This window comes from Megascapheus bottae, chromosome 1 (genome assembly GCF_031878675.1).
Source record: "Megascapheus bottae isolate mThoBot1 chromosome 1, mThoBot2.hap1, whole genome shotgun sequence".
Classification (NCBI taxonomy): Eukaryota; Metazoa; Chordata; class Mammalia; order Rodentia; family Geomyidae; genus Megascapheus; species Megascapheus bottae.
Window position 1 is genome coordinate 33,450,034 of NC_143509.1, and position 18,790 is coordinate 33,468,823.

The 18,790-nt window shown below is 34.3% G+C and overlaps 1 protein-coding gene across 6 annotated transcripts in view; it reads left to right on the forward strand.

Moving 5' to 3' along the window:
* Nlgn1 (neuroligin 1) overlaps nt 1-18,790 on the forward strand; it is an 899,947-nt gene that overhangs the window by 421,923 nt on the left and 459,234 nt on the right. For all 6 annotated transcript variants that reach the window (XM_090342307.1, XM_090342313.1, XM_090342299.1 and 3 more), the window contains one exon: nt 2,643-2,795. In XM_090342307.1, the coding sequence (XP_090198433.1) occupies nt 2,643-2,795 (153 nt within the window). The remainder of the gene's footprint in view (nt 1-2,642; nt 2,796-18,790) is intronic.

The window sequence follows — 18,790 nt, forward strand, 5'->3', positions numbered from 1 at the left end:
GTTGAGACAAGGCTGAAACCCGAGACCTTTGAAAAGTTGGAAAAGGCAAGTTAAAAAAAAAGTTAGAATCAACCCAATCAAGATGCAATTCTTTAAAGTCTAATTTCAAAGGAAAATAAAAAGGTTCTGCTATTAAAAGAAAGAGATCCTGGATTCTTTTGTTATATATCCAGTATTTTCTGACAATGTCCACTTTTTTCTGTTATTAGGTATAAAATGTGGCATGTCTTCTCAATGTGGCTCGACATTATTTTCCAGGTGAGCCGAATGGTTCTATCAAGATTTCATTACTGCTCACAGTTGGTGCTTTGTAATTCTATGTAATTTTAATTAAAGAAGAATTCTGAAGCAGCCTCCCTCTGTGCTACCTCCAAGCATACAATTAGCAGAGTACAATGTCTGCTGTGAACAGTCAGTTAATGATTTCAGTTTAATAATTTATTATTGCTTCTCCTGCGCCAACCAAACCAGGAAAAATATGAAGCTAAAGCTGTATGCAACAAACAGACATTTAGGGTGCACAGGTTTTTGTTCTTTTTAACAAGTTCCAAAAGAATGCTTCATGTAGGTTTGACATCTTCAGAAACCCCAAATCTTTACACAGGAGACAGTACCATTTTCTCTTCAAAGACTTTCCAAGAGAAAATAAATGTAGGTTTCCCTCTTAAATGTAGCTGTGTCTAGCCGATATCTTCTTTGTCAAAGCATCCTCCTCTAAGTATTTAGAAACAAGGCATTCTTCTGGAGTATACGCGTGGGGGTGGGAGGTGTGCCTGTAAGTTCATACACTAGTATTAAGTCAATTTAAAAGAGTCTTACAAAAGAAGTCTTTAATAATTGCCAGGAGCCAAGTTCTCAATTTGAAAATCTAGACAAGCAAGTTAAGCTGTATTTCTGATCCTAAGTAGATTTATTTTTTGAGAAGTCACTATTACAGTGAAAATTGATATATTTAAATTAGTCCTTATTTTAAGGAAATGTAAAATACTCTAATTGCTATGTCTTTCAAACAGACTTGTATATCAGTCCATTTGGAAAGACTTTGATTCACTATTAAAGTCAGAAGTGATTTTTAACTTGATAAAAGTAAAAAACATCCTAAAAGGAATAGAATCTATACTTTTAAGAGAGAGAGTGATAAAATGTGTGAGGCTGAACAAGATGAATTATACTTACAAACTTACATAAACAACTAGTTAAAGATAATTAAAGTTAATTAAAAACTAAAGTAAAAATAAAACTTTTAAATGATAATTTCAATATAGATGTCAGAAAAATAAGCAAAATAATATTAATTTTGTAATAAAGAGCACATGGCCATCCATATAATAGCAATGTTTTATTTTTAGGCATAATTATAGTTATGCATATACACACATATAACATTTAAAATTTTTTGCCAATCCTGGGGCTTGAACTCGGGGCCTGAACACTGTTCTGGGCTTTCCTCAAGGCTAGGGCTCCACCACTTGAGCCACAGCACCACTTACAGCTTTTTCTGTGCATGTTGTACCTAGGTAATGAACCTGGGTTCTCATGCATGCTAGGCAAATACTCTACCACTAGGCCAAACTCACAGCCAACATATGAATTTTTAAGATAGAACCAATATATAGGTTATAATTTTTCTGTAGGAGTCAGTACATATTTAGCATTGATTAATGTTGTTCTTTTTTTCTTTTTACATTAATTTGACAGCTTTGAAGTATTGTAGGTTGGGTCAATAGACCTTAGAAAATCAAATGCTAAATATTTAGCACTAAAAGAAATCTTAACATCAAACTATTACATTTTATATTTGAATTTAGCTTCCTTATGACTGCCTGACTAAGAACACAGAACCAGAATAAAGGTAAGAAGAGTACATTAGCTACAAGAAGAAGTACAGAAAAATATATTATGTTGTTCTCCCAAATGTTAAGGTATGTGGGAAGAATGAATTGGCCTGTTTTTGTAAAGAACCACACTCAAATAACATCCTCATAAATATAACAATATTCATATACATGACTTTACTCAGTCAACCTTCATTCAGTGATACTTTAACTGTAAAATTAGACTTCTTGGAATGAATCTTACAATATTATAATTTTGCTCATAATCAGGAGCACAAATGACAATGTCATCAAACATATTGCCTTGATACAAAGTTCCACAAGTAAATGAGAGGTATAAAAACTGCTTGTTTTGCTCACAATAATGATGATATCATTTTCCTTTAGTTTCTGGCTCATAAATTCCTTGTGAGACCTATAACACTTATAAAAACTAGTTTCAAAGACATGGTTATTCTGTTTTTGTTTTGTTTTGTTTTGTTTTTTTCCTTTTTAGTGTAACTGCCACTTCAGGACTCAATCAAAATACACTAAAATTTGTTCTTTTCCATTTGACCACATTTTGCAATTCAGTTTATACTTGTAAATCAAATTTAATGTAGCAAACAATGGAAGCCTATTGCTCTTTCCTTGAGTAGCACTTAAAATGAGTTGCCTAAGAAACACTTTAAGAATAACAGCAACTTAAAAACCTGTATTAAAATCATTCCCTCTTGTCCCAGAAGTGGGAAACTGTAGTCACTGTTTCTTTTTTTCTTCTTCTTCTTGTTTGATGAAAAGAACAATTGGCAACCATTTGTTTTTCAGATATTCGGGACAGTGGGGGTCCGAAGCCAGTGATGGTGTATATCCATGGAGGGTCATACATGGAAGGTACTGGAAATTTATACGATGGCAGTGTCTTGGCAAGCTATGGCAACGTGATTGTAATCACAGTCAACTATCGACTTGGGGTACTTGGTAAGGAATCCCTTTTTCTGTTTTCTCATTTGGTCTGTTAAATACATGATTGTTCTCTTTTGACATTGGTTTTACTTTCCTTAAACTCTTGTGCTATGCTCCTTGACTTTTGGGAGTTGAACTGTTTGATAGTTCCGAGGAGTTCTATAAAGGCTCATACATCATGTACCAACGAGCAGGGAAGATGTTCAAGTGTGAAACTGACAGGTAATGAAATAATTCACATTGTTGCAGAAAGTACATTCAGTTTCACTTAACAGATTCATGAAAGACCTTACTAAAATGTCTCTGGACAAATTTTGTTCTTCCTCTAATTTTCTTTCTTTTTTCCTTCCTTTCTTTCTTTCTCCTTCCTTTCTTCCTTTCTTCCTTTCTTCCTTCCTTCCTTCCTTCCTTCCTTCCTTCCTTCCTTCCTTCCTTCCTTCCTTTCTTCCTTTCCTCCTTCATTCTTTATTTCCTTCCTTCCTTCTTTTTTCTCTTACTTTTTCTTTATCATTTATTCACTCCTTCTCTCATTCATTCATTCTTCCTTTTTTGCAATGTTAATGTTTACAAGTTGCCTGAGTTTTGCCACAAATTCAGAAGCAAATTTATATTCTTTTCCAGAATATGTGGTGTATGGACTACTTTTCAGGAATGATCACTTATCATTACCCTGAATTTTCTCTGAATATATTTGATTATGTTCTTTAATTTTGAAAATCATGCAATGAACTCAATAAGAGACAGAAAGTTTATTAATGTATACTGTACCTAAAGAATCATAAAGCTGAAGTTTTGGTTTTGAAAAATAAATTATGGAAAAATACTATTGGCAGAGTACTTTTTCCTGTAGTCTGAGGAATGCACTAGCAATGGTAAAAAATTAACTGATAAAGATAAATTTTGCTATGTTAACCAATCTAAATTTGTTATAACAAATTGAGGAGTAAATTCACTACATTATTAAAAAGTGTCATCTGTTGTGTTTTAGTTAATGGAATTTAATAGAAGATCACAATTTATCCATTCTTTAATCTTAATTGTTCTCAAGATCTCATTCTATCCTACACACTTAGAGGTATAATTAATCATTTTGTTTAGACAAAGAGCTCTTTCCTTGTTTTTTCTAAAGTATTTTGAATGAGAAATATGATTATATACTGTTTCATAATCATTTAGATATATATTTTGCCAGGTTTCTAACTAGTGTAATTATAATTTTATATTTGGTTTATTTGCAAATGTAATATGATTAATGTTTATAATCAAGTATATATGAATTCAGGAAGTATAGTCTTTAACAATATGCTTGTGAGGTCTTATTCTTTTTCTAGTTTGCTATTTTGAAATTGGATTAGAGTAGACATTTCAAGACAGGCATAAACATGTTTGTTGTCCTGTTGAAGCAGACATTAGTTCCACTTCAGGGTCATGTTATGTATTGTTTCAGGTATTTTAATAATTTTAATGTGCAGAAACAAGTGTGTTGTCAAGAAGGAAAACTATTCATATTGGTAGGTATATGGATACACTCATGCTTGTCCTTAAGTCATGTTATTTGTATCCTTCTGGATCAATATGGATTAATATGAGAGATTTCAATATCTACAGTGCTTTTCATCTCAATAGTAGAATTGGTTAGTCATTACTCTCTTAGTTTCCTGAATTTCTTAAGTTGTAACTCTGAGTTGCGCCCAATTTTCAAGCTGAAAATTATGATTAAATGCCAGTAAAGTGTTAAAAAGTTTTAAAGGCTTGAACATCCAATTAGTCATAGACATGCATTTTATTTTAAAAGTCCGTATAGTGCCTTTCTCATTTATTAGTTAAGCTTCCATATAGCACAAATCCATAAAATGGACTTTATTGTAACAGTAGCAGAAGCTTTGTTCATTTTTTTCTGATCTACTTTACTTTCTTTCTAAGACTTTTGTTTCTGGTGGGTTTTTTTGTTTTTTGGTTTTTTTTTTTTTTGTTGTTGTTGTTGTTGTTTTTTCTGCCAGTCCTGGGCTTGAGCTCAGGGCCTGAGCACTGTCCTTGGACTTTTCAAGGCTAGAGCTCTACCACTTGAGCCTCAGCACCACTTCCAGCTTTTTTTTTTTTTTCTATGTATGTGGTACCGAGGAATCGAACCCGGGTCTTGGTGCGTGCTAGGCAAGCACTCTACCACTAGGCCAAACTCCCGGCCCTCTGATGTATTTTTGAACTCCTGGGAATTTGGCATTGATCCAAGTTGAATCCTACATTCATGCCTATATTCCAAACTGTGGCTGGGGTTGTGGAACAACAAAGTAACAAGCCAAACACAAGGAGAACATATCCAAGTGCTTGGTCTGTACAATGCCACACTGTTGGTGTTGTTGCCTTTCTCGTTTGTTAATGTTTGTTCTGGCTTAGCTGCACTCTGGGTTTTGTTTTTTGTTTCTCCTGTTAGAAATAGCCACATTTGTCCTTTATTGCTCTTTCAATATGAAAAAATGCAAAACTGTATGTAAATAATTTTATAGATATTTTAGGACATTAATTCTAGAATGAATGGATTCTGATCACTTTCTTCCAGAGATATGTCTTGGGCCTTAAGAAATGTATTTAAATGGATTAGTTCATGAGACAGAAATTACCTTTGTTTCAGCAACCTTCTCATAAGTGGCACATACTAATCAATACCAGCAGCGAGTCACAAAGAGCCATCACAATGAGAGCTGCAGAATTTTGTGGTGGTGTTTGTATACAACTTATTTAATGGTAACAAGGTAAGCCATGCTTTCTTGAGCATGTGATCTAAAAGTATTTCTGTCAAGTTTTTACTTTAATAAATTTTTTAAATTAATTAAAGAAAGGTTTGTACCCACATCAGAGGAAATCCTGAATTCTATTCAATTCCGGTGTTTTGTTGTGAAGGAAATTAATTCCAGGCTCCAGTATGCAAGTTACAGAACTATAATACAATTGTTCTGACAGGAATGGCAGACAAATCTGTTTGATATTGCCATTCAAGTGAGGAAAGTGTATAAGTTTCATCTTTTGATGTTTTTTGGTGATAAATAAAAATAGAATAGTAATTAAGCTACAAAATTTATATCCCTAAACATTCTTTAAATAATCTAGTCTAAAGCATCTCACATTAAAAAAAAACCCTGCAGATTTCAAAGTAGGGGCAGCATAAAGGAAAATAAAATATTTCTTCTAATAACATTGCTCTGATGGTCTCATGAAAAGAAGTCATATTATCCATTGAAATGATTTTGTGGCACTATTGATATTCCTCAAAAACACTAGAAATGGAACTACCATAATACTATTCCTTGAACCAGCCATGCCACTCTTGGGCATTTATTCAAAGAGTCTATAAGGATATAATAAAGATGCATGCACATCCATACTCACTGCTACGCTATATCATATAGCCAAGTTATGGAAATAATCTATATGCCTTAGATGGAAAGTGAATCAAGAAACTGATATATTTGTTACACCATATATAACACACATTTGTAATTGTTATATATGTAATTATATTACATATATGATATATACTTATGTTATTATATTACATGTGATATTTGCAATTATATGAAATTAATTTCATATATTTTACTTAGTAGATATGTAATTATATTATATATATAATATACACAATATAAATTTATTCATCTATGAAGAAAAATAATATATCATTTTCAGGGAAATGGCTGAGTTAGATTGAATATCAACATATATCAGGTGCACACATGGCCATATGCATATATGCACAATCACATTGATTAAAATATGGTGTGTGCAGGGGTGGAATCCCATGCTGAACCATGAATGGACAGTTTAACCAAGTGAATATCGGGAAGCTGAAACATGGATGGCTGTGAGAACTGGAGTTTAAGGGGAATAGGGCAAAGAATAGAGAGGGAAGAGGAGAGAAATGTTGTCATAATCCTCAGTGTAAGTCAAATAGAGCCAGGAAACATGAGGGAATAGGCAATGTTTGTATAGATAGCAAGAGTAGTGGATGCCTTCATAGCCATCAAGATGCCTTGATCAAGATGCTTGGACTCATTAATGGATATGTTGATTTGAACCTTTTTGTGCACATACTTAAAGATAATACATTTTAAAATCCCCTTTGGGCTTGCGCGTGGAGTTGTAACATAAATCATCTCAATGACTGTGTGGTATCTGATTTCTCTCCTTGTAAAAACTATTTGGCAGTGACCATTTAGGCTTTCTCACTTCTTGCTAGTTACATTTTGACACACACTTCACATTTGCTTCCCTCAGCATGTATATCTGGTACATAATACATCATCTCTGTAGTCCTATAAAATGTACTTCTAATTGTTAGTTGGGTGATTAGCAATATTCTAGTGCTTGGATTGTAAAAAGGTCATCATGGTAACTTAAGGAGAACAACTTGGATTATGTGCTCTTTTATCTTCATACTTTTTTGTTAGCATCAATTAGTTGTGCAACAGTTTCAATTTGACTTGTCCTTATACATAGACAATGTAATTTAATTAGACAAATAACTCTTAATCATTCCCTCCCATCCCCCTTCCATTATACAAGTTTTACTGCTTCTTTTAAAAGAGGAAAATAGCCACCATTAAATGTTGTGAGTGTAACCAGAGAAATTCTATATTCTTATGAGAAATATCTGGAAGACAGAGTAATATCAATTGTTCACAGTTTGGATGGGGTACTGGCTTCTAAATTTTTCTGAAAACGGAAACTATTCACATGATAATGTAATTCACCATAATGAGCTTTTACATAGGCAAACAAAAAAATTCTCATCAGATATAGTTTAATGATAGTTTTGTCTGATATGGATGTTGTGGAGGCAATTTTGCAATTCAGAATTCAAAATTTGAATTCAGAATTTTAAATTTTGAAGTATTTTAGAAGTACTGTTTATCTGATAATTTGGTAAGTTTGAGATAAAGTGCTAAATAGATATTTTATTTAGGAATATGTTGTCTATATTAAATACTCATGAAAAAATATGTTGAAACCCTGTCTCATTTACTTGTTTTTAAAGAACTACATTTTGTTTACTTTTTGGGGTCTAGTAGGGCTAATTCATCTTTATCTCTTGGTTAGCCTTATAGCATACCAACTTGAATAAACTAAATTTATTTTTTGTTACAGTTCCTTAATGGGATTTGTTGGTTTTTCTATCTATGCTGTCTAGCAATAGTAATGCTTTGAGTATTCTAATACCTATTACTTCCATGAGTTCAATCATGCTCTTGGTGAAGTTGTGTCAGTAGTCTCTAATTCCTCAGGGAAGTACTAAGAACAACACCGTTCCTACTTTTAGAGCACTTTTATTGAGTGGAAAATAATCAATGGAGAATAATTGTTAATCCTTTACATTATATTTATAATGTGTGCCTATTAATTCATTTAGATAGTTATTTGACACATAAAAATTAGAATAATACAAATAAAAAAGTATGAAATGCTATATAGACTGATGAGGCATAGCAGCCATGATTTATATTTAAATGTACCAGTGTAGTATCAAGAAGATTGGCTGAAGTCAATGTAAGGATTCTTAATTTAAAAAGAAAAGCAGGTGTAGTTCCTCAAGCAGTCCACTGTTTCAGCATTTCAATTGTGCTTTTGCATTATTTTTGCTACTGTCTGTCTCAAACACCTAACTTCCAGTGCTGTACACAAAGACAAAAAAAAAGAGAAGAAAATCTCAAATGTAAAGTTGTGTTTAAGAAAATGTAATCAAACACCTAATTTCATATGATTATCATGCCTTACTGTGGCTGTAAATGTGCTCTGGAAACATAACAGAATAAATCTGTCCTTGAAGTCCATTCAATAAATTGGTATGACTTCAACAAGGCCATGAATAATGGTTTGTTTCTGTGATAAACTGAAGGGAAGTGAGAAAGCAATTTTTCTTTTCTTTCTTTCTTTGTTCACATTTCTTCTTGAAAAAGTAGAAATAATTTGTGACAAATGTACATATATGTTGTAACAATCAATATAACAACAAATCACATTTTCATATTCAAGGAACACAGGAGAAGGGATATTGTATTAAGTTAGTAATATTTATTATTATAATTATTATCATTATAATACCATAGAGGAAATATGCTATTATGGAGGAAATATATATATATATACACATATATATCACTAAAGAGTGTTTGTTGTATTTGGGACTTTGAGTAATACTGGTGATTTGTAATAGACTTGATAAGAAGATGCAAAATATGTTTAGTTGTCTTCTGTAAAACCCAATAACATAATAATAAATGATCAGAACTTCTAGAATGACATTTCAGTAGAGAAGTAATCAATTGAAATTGAGCTAAGGTATGTGGAAGTTTTACTTTTAGTTCAATAAATCTAAAAGGCAATTTAGAACAATGCACATTTAACATGGTCCATGGATTTCTTCTCTCCCATATCAGGTGTCTGAACTGAATTATAATAATAAGAGTCAGATGGAAATCAATGTTTGATTGAATGCTAAGATGAGCTCACTGAGAAAAGACAAACTTCACAAAGATAATGATTCTATGGAAAATAAATTGTTCATTATTTTGATTTTGCTTATAATTCCCAAATTATTTTAATGCCAACCATTCAGTTATGCCAAAACATAGAAATAATTTGAAAGTAAGCATGCCGACTAATGTAAGTACTGGATAAAAGCATACAAAATGTGTTTAAAGTACATTCTCTCATTGGCTATTCATTCAAAATAGTATGCATAAGCAACTTGCTAATTATTGAAGATTTTCTGTAAACAAGATTGATATGATCTCTTTTACTGCCTACTAGTGAAGGATTAAAATAAACAGAAAAGTACACAAGCAATATATTTTACATAGATTTAGTTGAAATTCAACTTTATAGTTATTTGTGCCCATTCTCCAAAAATGACCAGACTCAACACAGCTTTCTCAGGAGTTAACATTCTGTTTACCACTCCCAGATCCTATTGAGAAAAGCCTTTGTCTAGAGTCCCCAGACCCTTTAAATTAGTCTAGTCCCTGCTCTTAACTTTCTTGATCTCTCTGAAGCCTTAGGCACAGTTAACTAGGTCATTTCTGGCCCAGTTAACACCAATCCAGGATCTCTTATCTCTTCCCATTCTCTGTTTCTTTCTCTTTTTCACTGGTTCTCTCCTCTCCTGAACTCTAAATACTAAAGTGCTATTAAGCAGAGCTGGTAGTTCTTCCTTCTTGCATTTTAAAGATTTCCCTAGGGACTTCCTGCATAGCTTTCAATACTGTACCTGTAGAAGTGATTTCTAGAGAGATTCACTCCTATAAATGCAAAATACGCATCTCCAAGACTAAGAATTCCATACAAATCTAGATTTCTGCACATTTGCCCTTACCAATCTCTGCTTGTGGATGTCTGATAAATAACTTACACTTAACAAAGCTGAAATGTGTTGAATTTTTCAGGCTTCTTTATTTCATTTTGTTTCACATTGTAATCATTGCAATGACAGCAATAAGAACAATATTAATTAAGGATTTATTATATTCAAAAAGGTAACATGAGCACTTTTCAGAGACATCATTAGTACCTTTCTAAAATAAACCTAGAAAGTACAGCTTTTTATTTCCCGCATTTCATATGTTTAGAAACAAATGAGTAGAGAGGAGGATGAACTAATTCATAGTCAGGCCAAATAATATTGTGTGGTAATACTTAGCAAGGCTTCTCTGCCTCATGCCACTGTGCTGATGTCATTGTCCTTACACTCTATCTGGAAAAAAAAAAATGTTGATTGTTGGGGCCAAGAGTGTGGCCTGGTGGTTGAGTGCTTGCCTAGCATGCCCGAAGCCCTGGGTTTGATTCCTTGCTACCACATACACAGAAAAATTCAGAAGTGGTTCTGTGGCTCAAGTGGTAGAGTGCTAGCCTTGGGAAAGCCCAAGGATAGTGCTCAGGCCCTGAGTTAAGCCACAGGACCGGCCAAAAAAAAGTAAATTGATCTCAGTTTGTATTGTCCTATATGCTCAAAATGGAGTTCATCAGGTTTCCTCACTGAGTTGGTTCAAAACAATCCTTCTTCTTTCCATTTTCCTCCTAACCAATCAAATCTTTCAATCAAATCACTTTTTACTTGGGTTCCCTACCTGCCATTCTTACTACCCCTACCACTCTTAATGTTAAAAAAGAAAACAGATTATCTTTTCAAACCTAAATGAAATCAGTTCACTTTTATGCTTAATATCTTTTAATGCTATCTCTCCAAACTTTAACTCTTTCCTTATCAAGTAAAACTGCAATGAGCAAGTACTGGTTTGTACCTTTCCGTTCATCAAAAAGAGTCTTCCTCTCTGTTCTAACCATCTTCCCATTTTCAAAAACAGCAAATTCATTCCCATTTCAGGGAGTTTTTTTTTTGCCCTAGATCTTTGTGTATCCATCTCCTTAATTTTTGCAGTTTACATTTAAATATCTTCTCAGTGAGACCATATTGTCAAACAATAGGTTAGGAAACAATTGATATCACAAAGCATCTTCCTTTTAAAATTCTTTGCATCATATTGATCATTGTTTATTATTTCCTGCTCATTGAACAATAGTAGGGTTATTTGTTTTATTATTGTATAGCTGATTCAGCAAAGGGCATTTCCTTTTATGCAACAACACAGATTTGGACAATTTCACCAAAGTTTTAGAATGGAATTTATTAAAATACCATTATTATTAAAAGTTCTTTAAAATCCCTTGTTTGCAGAAGAATGGGTCAGTGTGGTCCTATATTCCAGAGACTGAAAGATCTCAAAATACAACCATCCATATTATTATGACTTCTAATAATGCTTAATTGTTACTATTATTTGGCCACATTTAGTTTCTGAGTTGAACTCTACCAGTTCCAGCTTTTTGCTGGTTATTTGACAATAGGAATCTTAGATTATTTTTCTGATCAGGCTGGCTTTGAACCTTGATCCTGATATTTCAGTATTCTGAGATTTCAGTGTGCTCTGCAGCTAGGATTACCAGCACCTGGTTCTATTATCATTATTTCTGTAAGTTTTTATCATTATCATTTTTCATAATATTATTATTTCACAAATACTCTTTGGGGGCATATTCTTAGAGAAACTTGGAAATATATGGGTTATTCTTTTCTTGAACTATAAGCACAGTGATTGGAACTAAAATCGGAAAATGGACAGTACAATTTTCCCTCATGTGTAGTCAAGTTATTTTTTCTGGGACCATAAATATACTTCTATCCTTAGACACTCAAAAGTCTTCATTCAAACCAGCCATACAAAAAAAGATATTGAGCTTCATCTTCATAATGTGCCATCATGTTACCTCATTTATTAATTCATTAATTGATAAGCATTTGTTATACTTCAATTTATTGCTATCACAATATTGTAAAGAAAACAGACTAAATCAACCCTTCCTTGTAATACATAATGATAAAGTCACATAAATACACAATATTAACAGACATACACAATTTAGTAAGTTGAATTTCTAAATGAAGCAGTACTGAGAAAAAAAATACTACCAATGTTTATGGAGGGGAAATGTCAAGAAAAACTTTCAGAAAAATCCTCCTTTTTTACCTCTTATGTGAATAGTTTTGTGTAGTTTCCTCCTCTGTGCATTTGCCAAGATAAAGCTTCAAAGAAAGATTTCAATATTTTTTGAAAAATATTTAAATTATTTTGAGAATACAAAACGAACTTAAATTTAGTTTGAGAATATAAAAAAACATGGAAGGAAGCTATTTTGGCATGTCAGTACCCTCTACCTAGATATTATATCCACAGGAGTGGTAAAGTAATTTCTGAGCATTTCTGGACTCTCCACTTTTATAGCCACTTTTGATTCAAGGCCGTCCGTCTGTGGATCTTCTTTATTTTCTTTTTCCAATTCCTGAAGTTTTTCCTTAAACTATTTTCTCTTTAAACATGTTACTACTGCTTTGTCTTTGTCAATTTGGTGTTACCTGGCCCACATCAGTATTTAAAAGTGGACAGAGTAGTGTTTTCCTTTCTGGTCTCATGACCACTCCCTGCCCTTGGGACTTACCAGCTGATCCCCGGTTCTGCAGACCTAAACTAACGTCCTCCCATCTCATGCCCAAAATGACAAAATACCTTTCACGTATAACCAAGTATGGATTTCCTTTTTCTCTTCTTTTCCACCATTCGGAGTGGTTCTTCCTGGCTCTGGGATCCTTTTCAGATATTTCAGGTCTTTTGAAGTCTGCTGCTTTCTTTCTGCAAATTTTACCCCTGTGTTTTTCAGCTTTCTGACAAAATACTTGAGAAAAGCAACTGAAAAAGAGGAAAATTGTTGAAGGGCCCCTCTGCCGATCCCCAAACCATAGCGCAAGAAATCAAAGGTGCACTTTACACCGAGCCGCAGGTTCGTCATTTCTGTGCAAGTAGTAATTGAATAATTCTGGTTCCTGGTCTGCAGGTGGTGAATAAAATCGACGGTGTTTGTACACATTAGATAAACCAGAAAATAGTACTGAAGTGCCAAATTTTCAATTGAAATATGTACAATTTTGAAGAAAGAAAATAGATTTTTCTCTGTGTAATGCACTGTAGAATCTATGTGTTTTCAGGCTCAGCTGAAAGTAGTTCTATTTTTAACAAGGAAAATAAAACAATTTGGTAGTCTCTTTAATTATGCCATGGATCAATTAATTAAGTAGCTTTTTAATTTCTTTATGCCAATTATGGGTCTTGAACTCAAAGCCCGTGCACTGTTCTTGAACTTTTGTGCTAATGCTTTAACTACTTGAGCCCCAGCTCCACTTTGGGCTTTTTGCTGGGTCAGTGGAAATCGGAGTCTCCTGGCCTTTCCTGCTGAGCTGGGCTCCAACAGTGATCCTCAGATCTCAGCCTTCTGTGTAGCTAGGACTACAGGCGTGAGCCACTGGCCCCAGCTCACTTTCCCTTTGCTACACCATTCAGGAGCTAGGAAGTGCTAGCTGTTCTCTCAAGTAGGCAGTGGTCAATGCGAAAGACTTCCAGGGATGCTGGGCCATGATCAGATTATCCATACCGGACACGGGGCTGGTTCTCACCGCCTTCCTATGGGAAGGTATCCCGGCGGGAGGGGTGGGATCCGTGGGTGGCTTCAGTATGTCGGAGACCCTTGCCTCGCCCTTTCAAACATAGTGTGAGATGCGCTTGCTATCGCGTCTGTTGCAGGTTGCATCTTTCCATGCCTGGATTGGCTTGGCAGTCAGTTGGGAAAGAGAACATGCACGTTACTGTTTGCTAACAGTGGCTTAACACCTGTAGGAAGATTCTTGCTTTTCTATTTCAAATGTTGCATTTTAAAATGTTACTTTTGTGTCTGGCGTGCATGCAAAATTACCTTACATCTTCGTAAAGATTTTTAGTGCTGTTTCCAGTAGACGCCTTGTAAATATCAGTTACTGAAAATGAATCCAATGTAAGCAGTTTTAGCTTGATTTTCACAAGGACATCCTAGACAACCACAGAGTAAGAAATGGTGGAAATTACTCTTCCATGTTTCTGGTCATGCCAGACCCTTCTCCCTGGCTTTTGTTTTGCTTTCATAATAAAAAGGAAAATAAAATAAAGTACTTTTTCATCTATTTTGTTTTTGCTGTACTGGGGTTTTGAACCCTGGGAAATGAATTGCAGGTTACCATCGTATCTATGTATTTCTTTTTTCTTTTTTTGCCAGTCCTGGGCTTGAGCTCAGAGCCTGAGCACTGTCCTTGGACTTTCTCAAAGCTAGAGCTCTACCACTTGAGCCTCAGCATCACTTTCCGCTTTTTTCTATGTGTGTGGTACTGAGGAATTGAACCCGGGTCTTCGTGCATGCTAGACAAGCACTCTACCAGTAGGCCAAACTCCCAGTCCCGTATCTATGTATTTCTTATAATGGTTAATACAGTTGGAGTCATAGATTTAATTTCCCAAACTCGGTAAAAGTAATGTTTCTCAACTGATTTATACATTAGTAAGTTGAACATTTGGAACTCTTTTTAAAGAGCCAAGGAATGTCCCAAGACAAGACCTAAGAGAAGAATAATTTATCTTCTGGTACTTTTGGGAGTTCTGGAATTTGAGCTTTGAAAAACAAAGTCACCATTTCTAGAGAAATCAAATCTCTTGGCAAATATGCACCAAAGACAAACTGAAGTAAGTTATTAAAAAGGACTGTAATATCACCATAATGAGGAACATTTTTTTCTGACTGAGAGATGTAGTAATTCGTGTTACTTAATTATATTAAAATTCTTTAAGTTTTATTTTTTGTTTTAAGCCTTAAGAAACATGTAAAAACAAAAGATTGAGTAGATAGTTTCACCTCAAATATACTGTTGACTTTTATTTTTTTTTTTGGAGTCATGGGGCTTGAACTTTAGGCCTGGGCTCTGTCCCTGAGCTCTTCAGCTCTAGGCTACTGACCTACCCCTGAGCCACAGCCCCACTTCCCATTTTCTAGTGATTAATTGGAGATAAGAGTCACACGTTCTTTAGTACCTGGGTAGATTTGAACTTCAATCCTCAGATCTCAGCCTCCTGAGTAGCTAGAATTATAGGCATGTGCCTGTAATCAGCAATTAATAGTGGGATTAGTTTCTGAAAAAATGTTTGGGAGGATCACAGATCAAGTATCTACATTAATTAGTATTGAATTAGAATAAGGTCTACATATTTCTTTACTAATAAGAAACCATAATTCATAACCCTTTAAAATGAAGGAAACATTTAATTAAATGACAAATCAATTTACCTTTTATTTATTACTCCTTATTCTTGAACATATTCATGATAGTTTGTGAAAGTATACACAATGTAATTATGGTCAGGTATAAATAAGGAATTAGGTCTAAAGGAAATAGAAGACTTGAAGAGGAAAATAACAAAGTTTAAAACTACTTTCTGAGCTGATGAATTGAGACACTGGGATGAAATTTTACCAGATTTCGTTTATGTCTCAATATCAGAAAGAATGTGAAATACAAATCCTCAGAGAAATCAAAAATATTCCAGATTTCAATTTTTTTCAAGAGAACTGTCTCTTATGGGAACTCATATTTCGAGAATAATTGCAAAAATAAATTGGTGAATATGAATGACAATATTTTAATTGCTTTAAAACAAGTATGGCTAAAGTTTTATAATTTAAATATCCTAGATTGTTTATCTGTCTACTCTATGTTTGACTATTTTCTCTTATTTTTCTATTATTCTGTTACAACTACATTTTTACATTTTATTCTTTTCCTGTTCATGGCTTTAGTTCCAGGCTTGACATAATATTAAGACTATGCAGGAATTAAAAAAGAAAGATAAAAGTTTGTGATTACTTTTTGTAGGTGTGGGGACAGTCCTGGGACTTGAACTCAGTGTCCAGGTGCTGACATTGAGATATTTTGCCCAATAATAGTACCCTGCCACTTGAAACATTCAGATTTCACTTTCTTGTCCCTTTCCTTTTTTGTTTTGGTGCTTAAGTAAACCTGAATCTCATGTATTTTTCTTGCCTGGGCTGGCTTCAAACCATGATGCTCAGATCACAGCTTCTTAAAAGCTAGAATTACAAGTGTGAACCCACAGCACCCATCAAGAATATAATATGTTTTCCAAAATTGAATTAACATTAAATGACCTCAGTTTAATGCTATATCAATTATTTCTTAGTAATGCAAATGTACATAGTAGATATCAGTGGAAATTCCTTGTTGCATTATTAGCAAATACCACTTTAAAATAGCTATTTGTTTTACAATACTGAGGATTGAGTCCACAAAGATATAAGCAATTGCTTTAATGCTTGTGCTACACATTCAGCCTTTTTCTTTGTATTTTTCTTTTTGAGACAATATCTTGGTACCTTTGCTAAGATTGGCTTCAAACTTGCTATCCTTCTGCTTTTGCCTTTGGAGTAGCTGGAAATAAAAATGTATACTTCTATGCTCACTTCACACACACACACACACACACACACACACACACACACACACACACACATACCCACACATATGCATACACACATGTGTGTGAGTAAACTTTAATAAATTACAGCATAATGAAGCCGAAGTATTACTTGAGCTCAAGAGTTTGAGAACAGCATGAGCAATATAAAAAAACTTCATCTCCATACAAAACAAACTAAAAAAACTAATGACAAGAAAATAGAAATTTTAAAATTGAATTGGTATTCTAAATTAACATTATTTCTCACTATTGCTTTTTAAAATAATTACTCTTTTCATAAATTTATATGTTAGAAATTTTTTTTGCCAGTCCTGGGCTTGAGTTCAGGGCCTGAACACTGTCCTTGGGCTTTCTCAAGGCTAGAGCTCTACCACTTGAGCCATAGCACCACCTCTGGCTTTTTTTTCTTTTTCTTTCTACGTATGTGGTACTGAGGAATCGAACCCAGGTCTACATGCATGTTAGGCAAGCACTCTACCACTAGGCCAAACTCCCAGCCCAAATTTTGTTTTTAAATATTCATCTTTTCTCTTTGTCACTCAGGGCTTGGAAATTTAGGATGAATTTAATCTTAAGTTTTAATGATTGTTACAGTTGAAGAAAAGATGATTCACAAAGACAAAAAGTACAATAGCACATATAAAGGCACAGTTCACATAATCACAGTATATTGAAGTCTAAATAATAGTCTTGTTGGTAATTCTGAAGGCTTACTGCTTGTCAAATAAGATTAAATTGTCCTGATTTCTGCTTTATAGTATTGTTGGCTACATGCTTGGTTATTTTAACCTCTCATCACTTTTCTTTTTTCTTTTTTTCATTGTATTTTATCATTGGGATAATGTATAGAAGGGATACAGTTACAATTGTCAGGTAATGGGTACATTACTTCTCAAACCTTAATATCCCTTCTCATGTTTTTGTTCCCTTTTCCCTCCCCAGTCCTTTCTCCTCTCAATCATCTTTTTTCCCCCTTCACTTCCCTATTTCAAATAAAAAAATAAGTGTGCATACAATATACCAGGTAATAAAGTCAGATACAATAACCACATGAGATTAACCATAAGTGGAAGAAAAAGAGAAAAGAAACAACTTCACATAGTACATTAAGAACAACAATCATTGTCGGTCATGGGGCTTGAACTCTGGGCCTGGGCACTGTCCCTGAGTTCTTAAGCTCAAGGCTACTGCCCTATCCCTTGAGCCACAGCTGGTTTTCTAGTGGTTGATTAGAGATAAGAGTCTGAAAGTCTTTACTGTCTGGCTGGCTTTGAACTGTGATCCTCCGATCTCAGCCTCCTGAGGAGCTAGGATCTCAGGTGTGAGCCACCATTTCTGGCTTCACATGCCTGTTTTTAGCAAAATGGAAAACAAGAATGTTAGTCTGGCCAGTGTTATGGGACTCATTGGTATTTGTGAAATCTCCAGTCTGGTCTATGTGAAAGAATCTCTGAAGCCAATTGTGCATGGGAATGCTAGCTTTATACAAATGAGATAACTCAGACATAAAATTCTCTTACCTGATTTGGCATAATCTACACAGTAACTCAAACAATGAAAGTCAACCAAGACCTAGGAGGCTTCCAGGAGCCTGCTTTGTGCTCTCAGGGGACATCCTGTAGTGTGCAACACATGTGTACATGGATGTGTCCATTTTCATGCCATGCTTGAGTCACTTACATAGAGTGTGCTTCTGTAGTCCTTTGTATACTTAAGCAATTCAATTTCCTTTTTCTTTTATAAATCATCAATGTAATTCGTCATTTTCTCCCTATAATGCTAGCTGGCTCCCAGGCCACCTATCAGTCAGCAAGCACTTACACATCCTAAGTGCTAGCGATCCTTTCTGAGGCCTATTAGTCAGTGATTATCAGTGGTTGAGATGGTTAACAAAAAGAATACCAGAAAGCTGGAACTCCAAGGGTGGAGGGAGCATGGTAACTTAAAGAGGAGGGCAGTAGACTGATGAAGAAACGGCTGGAGAATGCTGTCACCATATTCAATGCATATATGTGGAAACGCAGCTTGGAAAACTGGGAAGATGAGTGGGGTTGGGGAGAG